Source organism: Salmo trutta, chromosome 13 (genome assembly GCF_901001165.1).
Source record: "Salmo trutta chromosome 13, fSalTru1.1, whole genome shotgun sequence".
Lineage (NCBI taxonomy): Eukaryota > Metazoa > Chordata > Actinopteri > Salmoniformes > Salmonidae > Salmo > Salmo trutta.
The window spans coordinates 21,229,854-21,243,207 of NC_042969.1; the positions used below are offsets into that span (position 1 = coordinate 21,229,854).

General features: G+C 46.9%; 1 protein-coding gene across 1 annotated transcript; it reads left to right on the forward strand.

Annotated features, from left to right (window-relative positions):
* The first annotated feature begins 11,159 nt into the window (after positions 1-11,159).
* On the forward strand, positions 11,160-12,859 carry LOC115205433 (gastrotropin). Its single transcript, XM_029771405.1, has 4 exons — positions 11,160-11,541; positions 11,841-12,001; positions 12,140-12,229; positions 12,446-12,859. The coding sequence occupies exons 1-4, from the start codon at positions 11,475-11,477 to the stop codon at positions 12,503-12,505; spliced, it is 378 nt and encodes a 125-aa protein (XP_029627265.1). The 5' UTR covers positions 11,160-11,474; the 3' UTR covers positions 12,506-12,859.
* The last annotated feature ends 495 nt before the right edge of the window (positions 12,860-13,354 follow it).

The following is a 13,354-nucleotide window of genomic DNA, read 5'->3' on the forward strand; positions in this document are numbered from 1 at the left end:
GCTTCATGAAATAGTAACCGCAAAACACCAGTCTCAATGTCAACAGTAAAGAGGCGACTGCGGGATGCTGGCCTTTCAGGCAGAGTTCCTCTGTCCAGTGTCTGTGTTCTTTTGCCCATCTTAATCTTTTCTTTTTATTGGCCAGTCTGAGATATAGCTTTTTCTTTGCACCTCTGCCTAGAAGGCCAGCATCCCGCAGTAACCTCTTCAGTGTTGACGTTGAGACTGTTTTTTTGCTGGTACTATTTAATGAAGCTATCTGTCCGGCTGGACCTAGCTATCTAGCTGGCCGGACCAAGCTATCTGGATGGCCAGCCGGCCGGACATAGCTCTGTCCGGACTTAGCTTTCAGGCCGGTCTGTCGGCCGGACCAATCTATCTGGCCGGCTGGACCTGACCGGATAGCTACGTCTGGCCTACCAAATAGCTAGGTCCGGCCAGATAGCTAGATCTGGCCAGCCGGACATATCTATCTGGCTGGCTGGACTTAGCTATCTGGCAGGCCGGCCGGACAAAGCTATCTGGCCAACCGGAATCGGCCCACTGGGACATCTTGGGCATTTTCCTGATCATTGGGTCAGACTCAGAAGCTCTCTTCTTGACTGACAATGCAGGTTCTTTCTCCTCATTTTTGTCAGGATCAATTTCAAGTTCACTATCAATCAACTGCATTTGTATCTCCTGTACTTGACCCAAAGGTGAAAGTACTTGACTTGTATTTCGTAGCCGGTTCGGGTATGCACCTCACGCCCTTCTTTCTGCCCCGCTTCTTCTCACCATCATAACTCTCCCTCGCCCTGTCCTCTGACAAGATGACTTCCATCTCCATGTGGGACTTCAGGAAACTCAGTATTGAGCCACCCGCTGCTGGAAACATAAGGAGCGTATCTTTTAAATTAGCGAGGGGGGAAAAGGGTAGCATTTGTAGCACAATGGGTACTGTATCCACACAAATACGTTTTGAAAAACTGAGCATCAGGCAGACATATGATACCTCCTCCCCAGTTACTCTCCCATTTTCTGGAGCATAGTATTACAATAAATATAATGGAAATGTTCTCTCAGATCATGGCATTTTTCCACGGGATTGCAATAGTCTGGGCTGCTTTGTCTGTACTACTTCTAATTCTATGGGTGGCATATGAGAACTATGTGCTTTCAAATAAACATCATTGAACATCATCATTGAACATTCCCATGGCGTCATTGAGTTTGTATTGAATACTAAACATTCAATGCCTGTGGTACACCCAATATTGCCACCTGTCCATGTATGTCCATTCTTGTAATCCCAATTCTGTGGTCTGGGAATATGTACCACCTGAACCAGAACCTGACTCCCACTAATAAGAATAGTATATACTTTACAGTTACCTCTATGGCCTCAGACAATGTATTCATTAGCATTGACTTGAATGCATATGCAGCACAAAGTAATGATGTTGTTACTATAGAAACTATACAAATAACTACAGTTTCTTCTACTTTCAGATTCTCAGATGAGTCGGTCTGAGTGAGGAAACAGCACCCTAAACCCCATACTATACACCTTCTATAAACAGCCCCCTATACCCCATACTATATACCTTCTACAAACAGCCCTTATACACCAGACAATACACCCTCCTATAAAAAGCCCTCAATGCCACATACTATACACCTCCTATAAAATGCCCCCTATACCACATACTATACAACCCTCCTATAAACAGCCCCCTATACCCCAGACTAGACACCTCCTATAAACAGCCCTAAACCCCATACTATACACCTCCTATAAAAACAGTCCCCTATACCACATACTACAAACCTTCAATAAACAGACCCCTATATCCCATACTATACACCTCCTATAAACAGCCCCCTAAACCCCATACTACAGTGAGGGAATAAAGTATTTGATCCCCTGCTGATTTTGTACGTTTGCCCACTGACAAAGAAATTAAATGTCAAAAATGTTATAAATTGATTTGCATTTTAATGAGGGAAATAAGTATTTGACCCCCTCTCAATCAGAAAGATTTCTGGCTCCCAGGTGTCTTTTATATAGGTAATGAGCTGAGATTAGGAGCACACTCTTAAAGGGAGTGCTCCTAATCTTAGCTTGTTACCTGTATAAAAGACACCTGTCCACAGAAGCAATCAATCAATCAGATTCGAAACTCTCCACCATGGCCAAGACCAAAGAGCTCTCCAAGGATGTCAGGGACAAGATTGTAGACCTACACAAGGCTGGAATGGGCTACAAGACCATCGCTTGGTGAGAAGGTGACAACAGTTGGTGCGATTATTCACAAATAGAAGAAACACAAAAGAACTGTCAATCTCCCTCGGCCTGGGGCTCCATGCAAGATCTCACCTCATGGAGTTGCAATGATCATGAGAATGGTGAGGAATCAGCCCACAACTACACGGGAGGATCTTGTCAATGATCTCAAGGCAGCTGGGACCATAGTCACCAAGAAAACAATTGGTAACACACTACGCCGTGAAGGACTGAAATCCTGCAGCGCCCACAAGGTCCCCCTGCTCAGGAAAGCACATATACATGCTCGTCTGAAGTTTGCCAATGAACATCTGAATGATTCAGAGGACAACTGGGTGAAAGTGTTGTGGTCAGATGAGACCAAAATGGAGCTCTTTGGCATCAACTCAACTCACCGTGTTTGGAGGAGGAGGAATGCTGCCTATGACCCCAAGAACACCATCCCCACCGTCAAACATGGAGGTGGAAACATTATGCTTTGGGGGTGTTTTTCTGCTAAGGGGACAGGACAACTTCACCGCATCAAAGGGACGATGGACGGGGCCATGTACCGTCAAATCTTGGGTGAGAACCTCCTTCCCTCAGCCAGGGCATTGAAAATGGGTCGTGGATGGGTATTCCAGCATGACAATGACCCAAAACACACAGCCAAGGCAACAAAGGAGTGGCTCAAGAAGAAGCACATTAAGGTCCTGGAGTGGCCTAGCCGGTCTCCAGACCTTAATCCCATAGAAAATCTGTGGAGGGAGCTGAAGGTTTCGAGTTGCCAAACATCAGCCTCGAAACCTTAATGACTTGGAAAAGATCTGCAAGGAGGAGTGGGGACAAAATCCCTCCTGAGATGTGTGCAAACCTGGTGGCCAACTACAAGAAACGTCTGACCTCTGTGATTGCCAACAAGGGTTTTGCCACCAAGTACTAAGTCATGTTTTGCAGAGGGGTCAAATACTTATTTCACTCATTAAAATGCAAATCATTTTATAACATTTTTGAGATGCGTTTTTCTGGATTTTTTGATGTTATTCTGTCTCTCACTGTTCAAATAAAATTACCATTAAAATTATAGACTGATCATTTATTTGTCAGTGGGCAAACGTACAAAATCAGCAGGGGATCAAATACTTTTTTCCCTCACTGTATCCACCATACGTGGTGTTACGTAAGCAATACTATTGCAATGTGCAGTGCATCTTATTAGGAACATCTGTCCGTCATGCTGCACAAACTTGTTCTGTATGACTCAATCACATCCGATATGACATTTCTTAAAGCAACAGCAACCCAATAGTGAATAGCATAGCTGAAATCCACTTTTCTGAACACTTGAGTACCTGACTGTTTCTGTGTGCAGCAACGTTATGTCATTGCATTGGCAATAGAACGACAAGTTATAAACAGCCCGCTATACCCAATACTATACACCCTCCTATAAACAGCCCCCTTCACCCTATACCATACACCTCCTATAAAAACTCTCCCCTGCACCACATACCATACACCTCCTATAAAGAGTCACTATACCCTATACTATACACCTCCTATAAACAGCCCCCTTATAGCCCATATTATACACCTCCAATAAACAGCCCCTATACCCCATATCATACACCTCCTATAAACAGCCCCCTATACCCATACTATATCCCTCCTATAAAAAGTCCCCTATACCCCATACTATACACCTTCAATAAAAAGCCCTCACTACCCCATATTATACACCTCCTATATATAAAAAACACCCTATCCTACCCCACACTGTCTTACTTATTTACTTTCATTAAAGACATAGCTACAATCTGGTTGTGTATTGGTCCTTTGGTGCTTTGACCCCAGATGGGTGAAGGATGTAGACTAGCACAGTGGTTGTCACATCACAGAGACTTCAAATACAAGTGAGGGAAAATGGAATTTGTAACACTCATCATGCAGGCTTCATGTTGTGTATGTTGGTGGTCATATTTAGTACTATACACTCCTAGAAAAAAGGGTTCCAAAAGGGTTCTTCGCTGTCTCCATAGGATAACCCTTTTGGATTCCAAGTAGAACCCTTTTGGGTTCCATGTATATCCCTCTGTAGAAAGGGTTCTACATGGAACCCAAAAGGGTTCTTCAAAGGGGACAGCCAAAGAACCCTTTAAGGTTCTAGAGAGGACCTTTTTATCTAAGAGTGTAGATCGTCCTAGTATACACTACCTACCGGTCAAAAGTTTTAGAACACCTACTCATTCAAGGGTTTTTCTTTATATTTACTATTTTCTACATTGTAGATTAATAGTAAAGACATCAAAACTATGAAATAACACATATGGAATCATGTAGTAACCAAAAAGTGTTAGAAATATAAAAATATATTTTACATTAGGGATTCTTCAAAGAGCCACCCTTTGCCTTGATGACAGCATTGCACACTCTGGCATTCTCTCAAATAGATTAATGAGGTAGTCACCTGGAATGCATTTCAATTAACAGGTGTGCCTTATTAAAAGTTAATTTGTGGAATTTCTTTCCTTCTTAATGGGTTTGAGCCAATTAGTTGTGTTGTGACAAGGTAGGGGGTATATAGAAGATAGCCCTATTTGATAAAAGACCAAGTACATATTATGGCAAGGACAGCTCAAATAAGCAAAGAGAAATGACAATCCATCATTACTTTAAGATTTGAAGGTCAGTCAATCGGGAAAATGTCAAGAACTTTGAAAGTTTCTTCTAGTGCAGTCGAAAAACCATCAAGCACTATGATGAAACTGGCTCTCATGAGGACCGCCACAGGAATGGAAGACCCAGAGTTACCTCTGATGCTGAGGATCAGTTCATTAGAGTTACCAGCCTCAGAAATTGCAGCCCAAATAAATGCTTCACAGAGTTCAAGTAATTTATGTAGTTCTGTCCTTGAGCTGTTCTTGTCATTCTGTATTATGTTTCATGTTTTGTTTGGACCCCAGGAAGAGCAGCTGCTGCTTTGCAACAGCTAATGGGGATCCTAATAAAATACCAAATTCCAAATACCAAACAGACACATCTCAACATCCACTGTTCAGGGGATACTGTGTGAATCAGGCCTTCATGGTTGAATTGCTGCAAAGAAACCACTACAAAAGGACACCAATAAGAAGAAGAGACTTGCTTAGGCCAAGAAACATGAGCAATGCACATTAGACCGGTGGAAATTTGTCCATTGGTCTGGACTCCAAATTGGAGTGTCTTTGTGAGATGCGGTATGGATGAACGGAAGATCTCCGCATGTGTATTTCCCACCGTAAAGCATGCAGGAGGAGGTGTTATGGAGTGGGGGTGCTTTGCTGGTAACACTGTCAGTGATTTATTTAAAATTCAAGGCACACTTAACCAGCATGGCTACCACAGCATTCTGCAGTGATAAGGCACATCACATGAATAATCCCGCACAAACCTAGACAGGCAAAATGGGTAATTATACACAAAGCAATTAAGGCAAATGAAACCAAGTGTGAAAGAACCACAGACAAAACAAACGGAAAAGGAAAAAAGGATCGGTGATGGCTAGTAGGCCGGCGACACCGAGCGCCGCCCGGACAGGGAGAGGAACCACCTTCGGTGGAAGACGTGACTGTGCCCCCCAATCCCCCTGACAATCGGCTCCCACAAACGCCGGCCTCGAGGACGACCCGGAGGACGAGGCGCAGGGCGATCCAGATGGAGGCGGTGAAACTCCCTCAGCATCTCTCCTCCGGGCCATACCCCTCCCAATCCACGAGGTACTGAAGGCCCCTCACCCAACGCCTCGAGTCCAGTATGGACCGAATTGCATACGCCGGGGCCCCCTCGATGTCCAGGGGGGGCGGAGGGACCTCCCACACCTCACCTTCTTGAAGTGGACCAACCACCACCGGCCTGAGGAGAGACACATGAAACGAGGGGTTAGTACGGTAATAAGGGGGGAGCTGTAACCTATAACACACCTCGTTTATTCTCCTCAGGACTTTAAATGGCCCCACAAACCGTGGACCAAGCTTCCGGCAGGGCAGGTGGAGGGGTAGGTGGAGGGCTGAGAGCCAGACCTGGTCCCCCGGTGCAAACACCAGGGCCTCGCTGCGGTGGCGGTCAGCGCTTGCCTTCTGCCGCCTTTCGGCCTCCCAGGTCTCCATCGAGCGCCTCACCCAATCGTCCACCACAGGAGCCTCGGTCTGGCTCTGATGCCATGGTACCAGGACCGGCTGATACCCCAACACGCACCGGAAGGGCAACAGGTTTGTAGAGGAGTGGCGGAGTGAGTTCTGGGCCATCTCTGCCCATAGGATGAACTTTGCCCACTCCCCTGGCCAGTCCTGGCAATATGACCGCAGAAACCTACCCACATCCTGGTTCACTCTCTCCACCTGCCCATTACTCTCGGGGTGAAAACCCGAGGTAAGGCTGACTGAGACTCCCAGACGTTCCATGAACGCCTTCCACACCCTGGATGTGAACTGGGGACACCAATCAGAAACTATGTCCTCAGGCACCCCGTAGTGCCGGAAGACGTGAGAAAACAGGGTCTCCGCAGTCTGTAGGGCCATAGGCAGACCGGTCAAAGGGAGGAGATGACAGGACTTAGAAAACCGATCCACAACGACCAGGATCGTGGTGTTGCCCTGTGACGGGGGCAGATTGGTCAGGAAGTCCACCGACAGGTATGACCGAGCCCGCTGTGGAACAGGAACGGGTTGTAACTTCCCTCTGGGCAGGTGCCTAGGAGCCTTGCACTGAGCGCACACCGAGCAGGAGGACACATAAACCCTCACGTCCTTGGGCAAAGTGGACCACCAGTACTTCCCAATAAGACATCGCACCGTCCTACCGATGCCCGGATGACCAGAGGAGGGGGACGTGTGAGCCCACCAGATCAGCCTGTCACGAACCTCAAGCGGAACGTACACCCGTCCAGCTGGACACTGTGGTGGAGTAGGCTCTACACGCGACACCGCTCGATGTCCGCATCCACCTCCCACCTCACCGGTGCCACCAGACAAGAGGCCGGAAGTATGGGAGTAGGATCAATGGACCGCTCCTCCCTATCCTACAGTCAGGACAGTGCATCTGCCTTAGTGTTCTGGGAACCTTGTCTATATGATATAGTAAATCTAAATCGGGTGAAAAACATAGCCCACCTTGCCTGGCGAGGGTTCAGTCTCCTCGCCTCCCGGATGTACTCCAGAATACGGTGATCAGTCCAGATGAGCAAAGGGTGTTGAGGCCCTCAAGCCACTGTCTCCACACCTTCAGAGCTTTGACGACAGCCAACAACTCCCGATCCCCCACGTCATAGTTTCGCTCCGCCGGGCAGAGCTTCCTCGAAAGCAAGCACCGGGGCGGAGCTTCGGTGGCGTACCTGAGCACTGTGAGAGCACGGCTTCAATCCCAGCCTCGGACACGTCCACCTCCACTATGAATGCCAAAGAGGGATCCGGATGAGCCAGCACTGGAGCCGAGGTAAACAGAGCCTTCAGGGGACCAAAAGCTCTGTCCGCCTCAGCCGACCACCGCAGACACACTGGTCCCCCCTTCAGCAGTGACGTGATGGGATCAGCCACCTGCCAAAAACCCCGGATAAACCTCCGGTAGTAGTTGGCAATCCCTAAAAACCGCTGCACCTCCTTTACCGTGGTTGGAGTCGGCCAATTACGCACGGCTGCAATGCGGTCACACTCCATCACCAACCCTGATGTGGAAATGCGATACCATAGGAAGGAGACAGTCTGTTTAAAGAACAAGCATTTCACAGCCTTGACGTACAGGTCATGCTCCAACAGTCGCCCAAGTACCTTGCGCACCAGAGACACATGCGCGGCGTGGGTAGCGGAATAGACCAGAATGTCATCAATATAAACCACCACACCCTACCCATGCAGGTCCCTGAGAATCTCGTCTACAAAGGATTAGAAGACTGCTGGAGCATTCTTCAACCCGTACGGCATGACGAGGTACTCATAATGGCCGGATGTGGTACTAAACGCTGTCTTCCACTCATCTCCCTCCCGGATATGCACCAAGTTATATGCACTCCTGAGATCCAGTTTTGTGAAGAAGCATGCCCCGTGAAATGACTCAATCGCCGTGGCGATGAGAAGTAGCGGGTAACTGTACCCCACCCTGATGGAATTTAGACCTCTATAGTCAATGCACGGGTTCAGACCTCCCTCCTTCTTCTTCACAAAAAGAAACTTGAGGAGGCAGGTGATGTGGAGGGCCGAATGTACCCCTGCCCCAGGCATTCAGAGACATATGTCTCCATAGACACCATCTCCTCCTGTGACAGGGGATACACGTGACTCCTGGGAAGTGCAGCGTCTACCAGGAGATTTATCGCACAATTCGGTAATTCGGTCGCCTTCTTTTTACAGAAGGCGATAGCCAAACCGGCATATTCTGAGGGAATGCGCACTGTGGAAATTTGGTCTGGACTCTCCACCGTCGTTTCACCGATGGAAACCCCTACACACATGCCTGAACACTCCTCTGACCACCCCTTTAGAGCCCTCTGTTGCCACGAAATCTTAGGGTTGTGACAGGCCAACCAGGGGATCCCCAGCACCATCGGAAACACAGGAGAATCAATGAGGAGGAGACTGATTCTCTCCTCATGACCCTCCTGTGTAACCATGCCCGGTGGAGCCGTGGCCTCCCTGACTAGCCCTGACCCTAATGGTCGGCTATCTAAGGCGTGCATTGGGAAGGGTTTATCAATCTGAACAAGGAGGATCTCTAAACTATGCGCAAAACCGCGGTCAATAAAATTCCCTGCTGCGCCTGAATCTACTAGCGCCTTATGCCTGGAATGCGGGGAAAACTCAGGAAAAGAAATCACCACATAAATGTGACCAACAGGGGACTCTGGGTGAGCCTGGTGCCAATTCACCTGAGGTGTCCAAGCAGTGCTTGGCCTGGCGTCTCGACTCCCAGAAGAGCCCCTCCAGCACCGGTCAGCAATGTGCCCTCTACGAGCACAGCTGGTACAGGAAAGGGCTCCTCCTCCGTTCGCCCTCGCTGCAGCACCTCCTAGCTCCATGGGCGTTGGAGTGGAAGGGCTAGGGGATGAAACTGACAGGGCCCAATCCGGACGTCCACGGGTCGCCAGCAAGTTGTCCAGCCGAATGGACATGTCTACCAGCAGGTCCAAGGTGAGGGTGGTGTCTCTACAGGCTAGCTCCCTACGGACGTCCTCGCGCAAACTGCACCTATAGTGATCAATCAGGGCCCTGTCATTCCATCCCGCGCCGGCGGCCAAGGTCCAGGACTCTAGGGCGAAGTCCTGTGCGCTCCTTGTCTCCTGCCTTAGATGGAACAGACGTTCACCCATTCACCCCTCAGGTGGGTGGTCGAACACAGCCCGGAAGCGGCGGGTGAACTCTGGGTAGTGGTCCCTCGCCAAGTCTGGATCGTTCCACACCGCGTTGGCCCACTCCAGGGCTTTGCCTGAGAGGCAGGAGATGAGGGCGCTCACCTCCCAAAGGAGCCGGGTGAATGGTTGCCAGGTATAGCTCCATCTGGAGTAAGAACCCCTGGCACCCAGCCGCCATCCCATCGTACTCCCTCGGGAGCACGAGCCGAATTCCACTGGGACCAGGCGACGAAGGAGAGGGTTGTGGGACTGGTTGGAGTGTGGCTGGTGGAGGTGTAGGAAGGCCACCTCTCTCCCATCTTTCCATTGTCGCCATCACCTGATCCATTGCGCTCCCCAGACAGTGTAATACTGCTGCGTGGTGTTGAACGCGCTCCTCCATAGATGTCGGGAGCGTGTCAGCTCCTGCTGACTCCATCAAGTTGGTGCGGGATTCTGTGACGATATTGTGTTTAGAGGTAGGTGAAGGAGTCAAGTGCAGGAGAGCAGAGATGTCCGAGATACATTAATTTAATCGGCAAGTCCACAAACATACAGGTCAGGTACAATACCAAAATAAACGACAACAGAGAAACCAGTTACTCACGGAAGGAGAAAAATAAGGAACAACGCTCCTAAACTTATACACACTTGGTATAATACGTGAAAACAAATAAGCCACAACCTTAACGAGCAACATTACATGAATAATCCCCCACAAACCTAGGCAGGCAACAGGGGTAATTATACACACAGCAATTAAGGCAAATGAAACCAGCTGTGAAAGAACCACAGACAAAACAAACGGAAAAGGAAATAAGGATCGGTGATGGCTAGTAGGCCGGCGACACCGACTGCCGAGCACCGCCCGAACAGGGAGAGGAACCACCTTCGGTGGAAGTGGTGACAACAATCCCCTGACCTCAACCAAATTGAGATGGTTTGGGATGAGTCGGACTGCAGAGTGAAGGAAAAGCAGGCAACAAGTGCTCAGCATATGTGGGAACTCCTTCAAGACTGTTGGAAAAGCATTCCAGTTGAAGCTGGTTGAGAGAATGCCAAGTGTGTTCAAAGCTGTCATCAAGGCAAAGGGTGGTTATTGAAGAATCTCAAATATAAAATATATTTAGATTTGTTTAACACTTTTTGGGTTACTATTATTTATTTCATAGTTTTGATGTCTTCACAGTTATTCTACAATGTAGAAAATAGTAAAAATAAAGAAAAGCCCTTGAATGAGTAAGTGTTCTAAAACTTTTGACATTGTCATAAAAGGTTTGTTTTTATATAGGTTTCTAGGCCAAGATTATCTTTATTATCAATACTGACTCGGGAGCCTAACACTGAAAAGGATGAACCAGATGCATATAATTAAATACATGGCTCTGGGAGAGACTATCTACGTATCCACCATAGGGGTGTTACGTAAGCAATACTATAGCAATGTGCAGTGCATCTTATTAGGAACATCTGTCTGTCATACTGTACAAACTTGTTCTGTATGACTCAATCACATCCGATATGACATTTCTTAAAGCAACAGCAACCCAATAGTGAATAGCATAGCTGAAATCCACTTTTCTGAACACTTGAGTACCTGACTGTTTCTGCGTGCAGCAACATTATGTCATTGCATTGGCAATAGAACGACAAGGTGCCATGACTGGCATGTGCCCTACATACTTCCTCTTGGAGTCTTTGTGCTGCTGTCAGTGATGCCTGTGTGTGGAGGGAGGGAATGAGGCATTTTTGTCAGTGAGTCACTGAACATTGCATGATAAAAAGAAAGAATTCTTTCAAAAGAAGGAGAATAACCCACCTCTCTAGAGTTCCTGTCTGTTCTCTGCTGTCTCTGGTCAGTTCTTCACCATCATGGCATTCTCTGGGACGTATGAGCTTGAAAGTCAAGAGAATTACGATGAGTTTCTGGAGGCAATTGGTAAGTCAAACTCTAAAAGATTTGTTTAATGTGTTTGAGTCAAAATAAAAGGTTTTAATTAGATGTGTATATCATTAAGCTCAATCTTTCCCCATTAATCTCTCCCACCGTTCACTACCGTAGCTCTACCCCTAACCACAACCCTAATTCTAATCCTAACAATGACCCTAACTCTAATCCTAACACTAGCCGCAACTATCAGTCTAATCCTAACCCTAACCCATATCTTACCCCTACCCTTACCCTAACCCCAACCTTAACATATAACCCTTACCGTACCCTCTGTACTTTTACCCCAGGGTTTGCCAATGCCAAAACTGACTTCAAAGTGATAACAGAAGTGCTTCAGGAGGGGGACGATTTTACCTGGTCACAGATTATTCCCAACTGGACCTTGACTAACAAGTTCACCATCGGAAAGGAGTGTGAGCTAGAGAGCATGCTACGCTCTAAATTCGTGGTGAGTGAATAAATGAATGAAGACATTAATAAGTGTGCTCTTTAAACTCATGGAATAGTATTCAAAGAGATACAGCGTATGTACTGTACTTTCCATCTGATTGTGATTCACGTGCTGAACTCTTTTTGTCCCTCTTAGACAACCGTCACCATGGAAGGAGGCAAGATAATTATTCCGTTCCCCCAGTATCATTTCACTGCTGAGATCAGTGGGGACAAGCTGATCATGGTAAGAGAAAGAGACTGAGACAAAGAGAAAGAAAGAAAGAAAGAAAGAGGAGAGTGATTGAGTTAGTGAGTGATTAAAGGAAAGAGACATATAAAGATGGAGACTGTTGTTTATACTTAGATGTGGATATTTGATGTTGTACAGAATGGATATTTTAATTCCAATACTCTGATAAACCCTCTCTCCGTGTTCTTTTCTCCTTTCTCTGTTATACAGCTCTGTACAACCGCCGGGGAGAAGGGTGTGACCATGAAGAGAATCAACAAGAGGATCTGACATTAAAAATGTAACGTGTTGAGGCAGAGCTCTTCTGTGTGTGCTGTTACTGGAAACCTTGTTCCCGCTACCTCGTAAACTACCCGTATTTTACTGTTTCACCTCCAGAAAGATCTGGATGACTCATACCACCTGGATCACCCTTCCAGTACATTTCCAGCAACGGTCCCCTGTTCATCTTTAATATAAAAAGAGATACACCAAACAATCTATGCAACTTCCTGGTATTCAATGTTTGAAGTGTGTCAATGGAATCCATGAACTACCTTCATGTGAATAAAGTAATGTCTTATTTCTTTGTACCAGCTGATCATGTAAAATAAAAGTAAAATGAACATGCAAGAGAACACCAAACTCCTTGCCAAGGCAGCTTTCTTTGTTTTAGAATCATCCTGAGCTCCGCTGTTGCAGTAGAGTAACAGTTGCAGTCCGTCTCCCCTAACTGCTTATTAGGAAACAGGGAAGATGTGTTTCTAGCTCAATAAGGCTTAGTGAAGAGACAGGCCGCTTTGAGCCCTCTTGCTGTTTCTCTTCAATGGATGTGGAGCCGTTCACTCCGCGGGCTTGGAGATCTGGAGGGCCAGACAGAAGGCCGATCTATGCCATCTCATTACATTTGGGGAATCATAACATAACTCACCTCACTGCCTTCCTCAACCATGTTCTTGGATAACCCTTGTAAACGATAGACCTATATGATGATATAACCTCTATTTTCTATATCTGGTTTAGACTTGTATTTTATTACCTACTAGACTCCTATTGTCATATTATCTTTGGTGCATTGTGATTATTTTTATATACTGACAAACACACATCTACTGAGGAGTACAATTATGACAACACATA

Coding starts and splice junctions, on each gene's coding strand:
- LOC115205433 (XM_029771405.1), top strand. CDS start 11,475: ATGGCATTCTCTGGGACGTATGAGCTTGAAAGTCAAGAGAATTACGAT. Junction 11,542..11,840: donor TGAGTTTCTGGAGGCAATTG/GTAAGTCAAACT, acceptor CTTTTACCCCAG/GGTTTGCCAATGCCAAAACT. Junction 12,230..12,445: donor GTGGGGACAAGCTGATCATG/GTAAGAGAAAGA, acceptor TCTGTTATACAG/CTCTGTACAACCGCCGGGGA.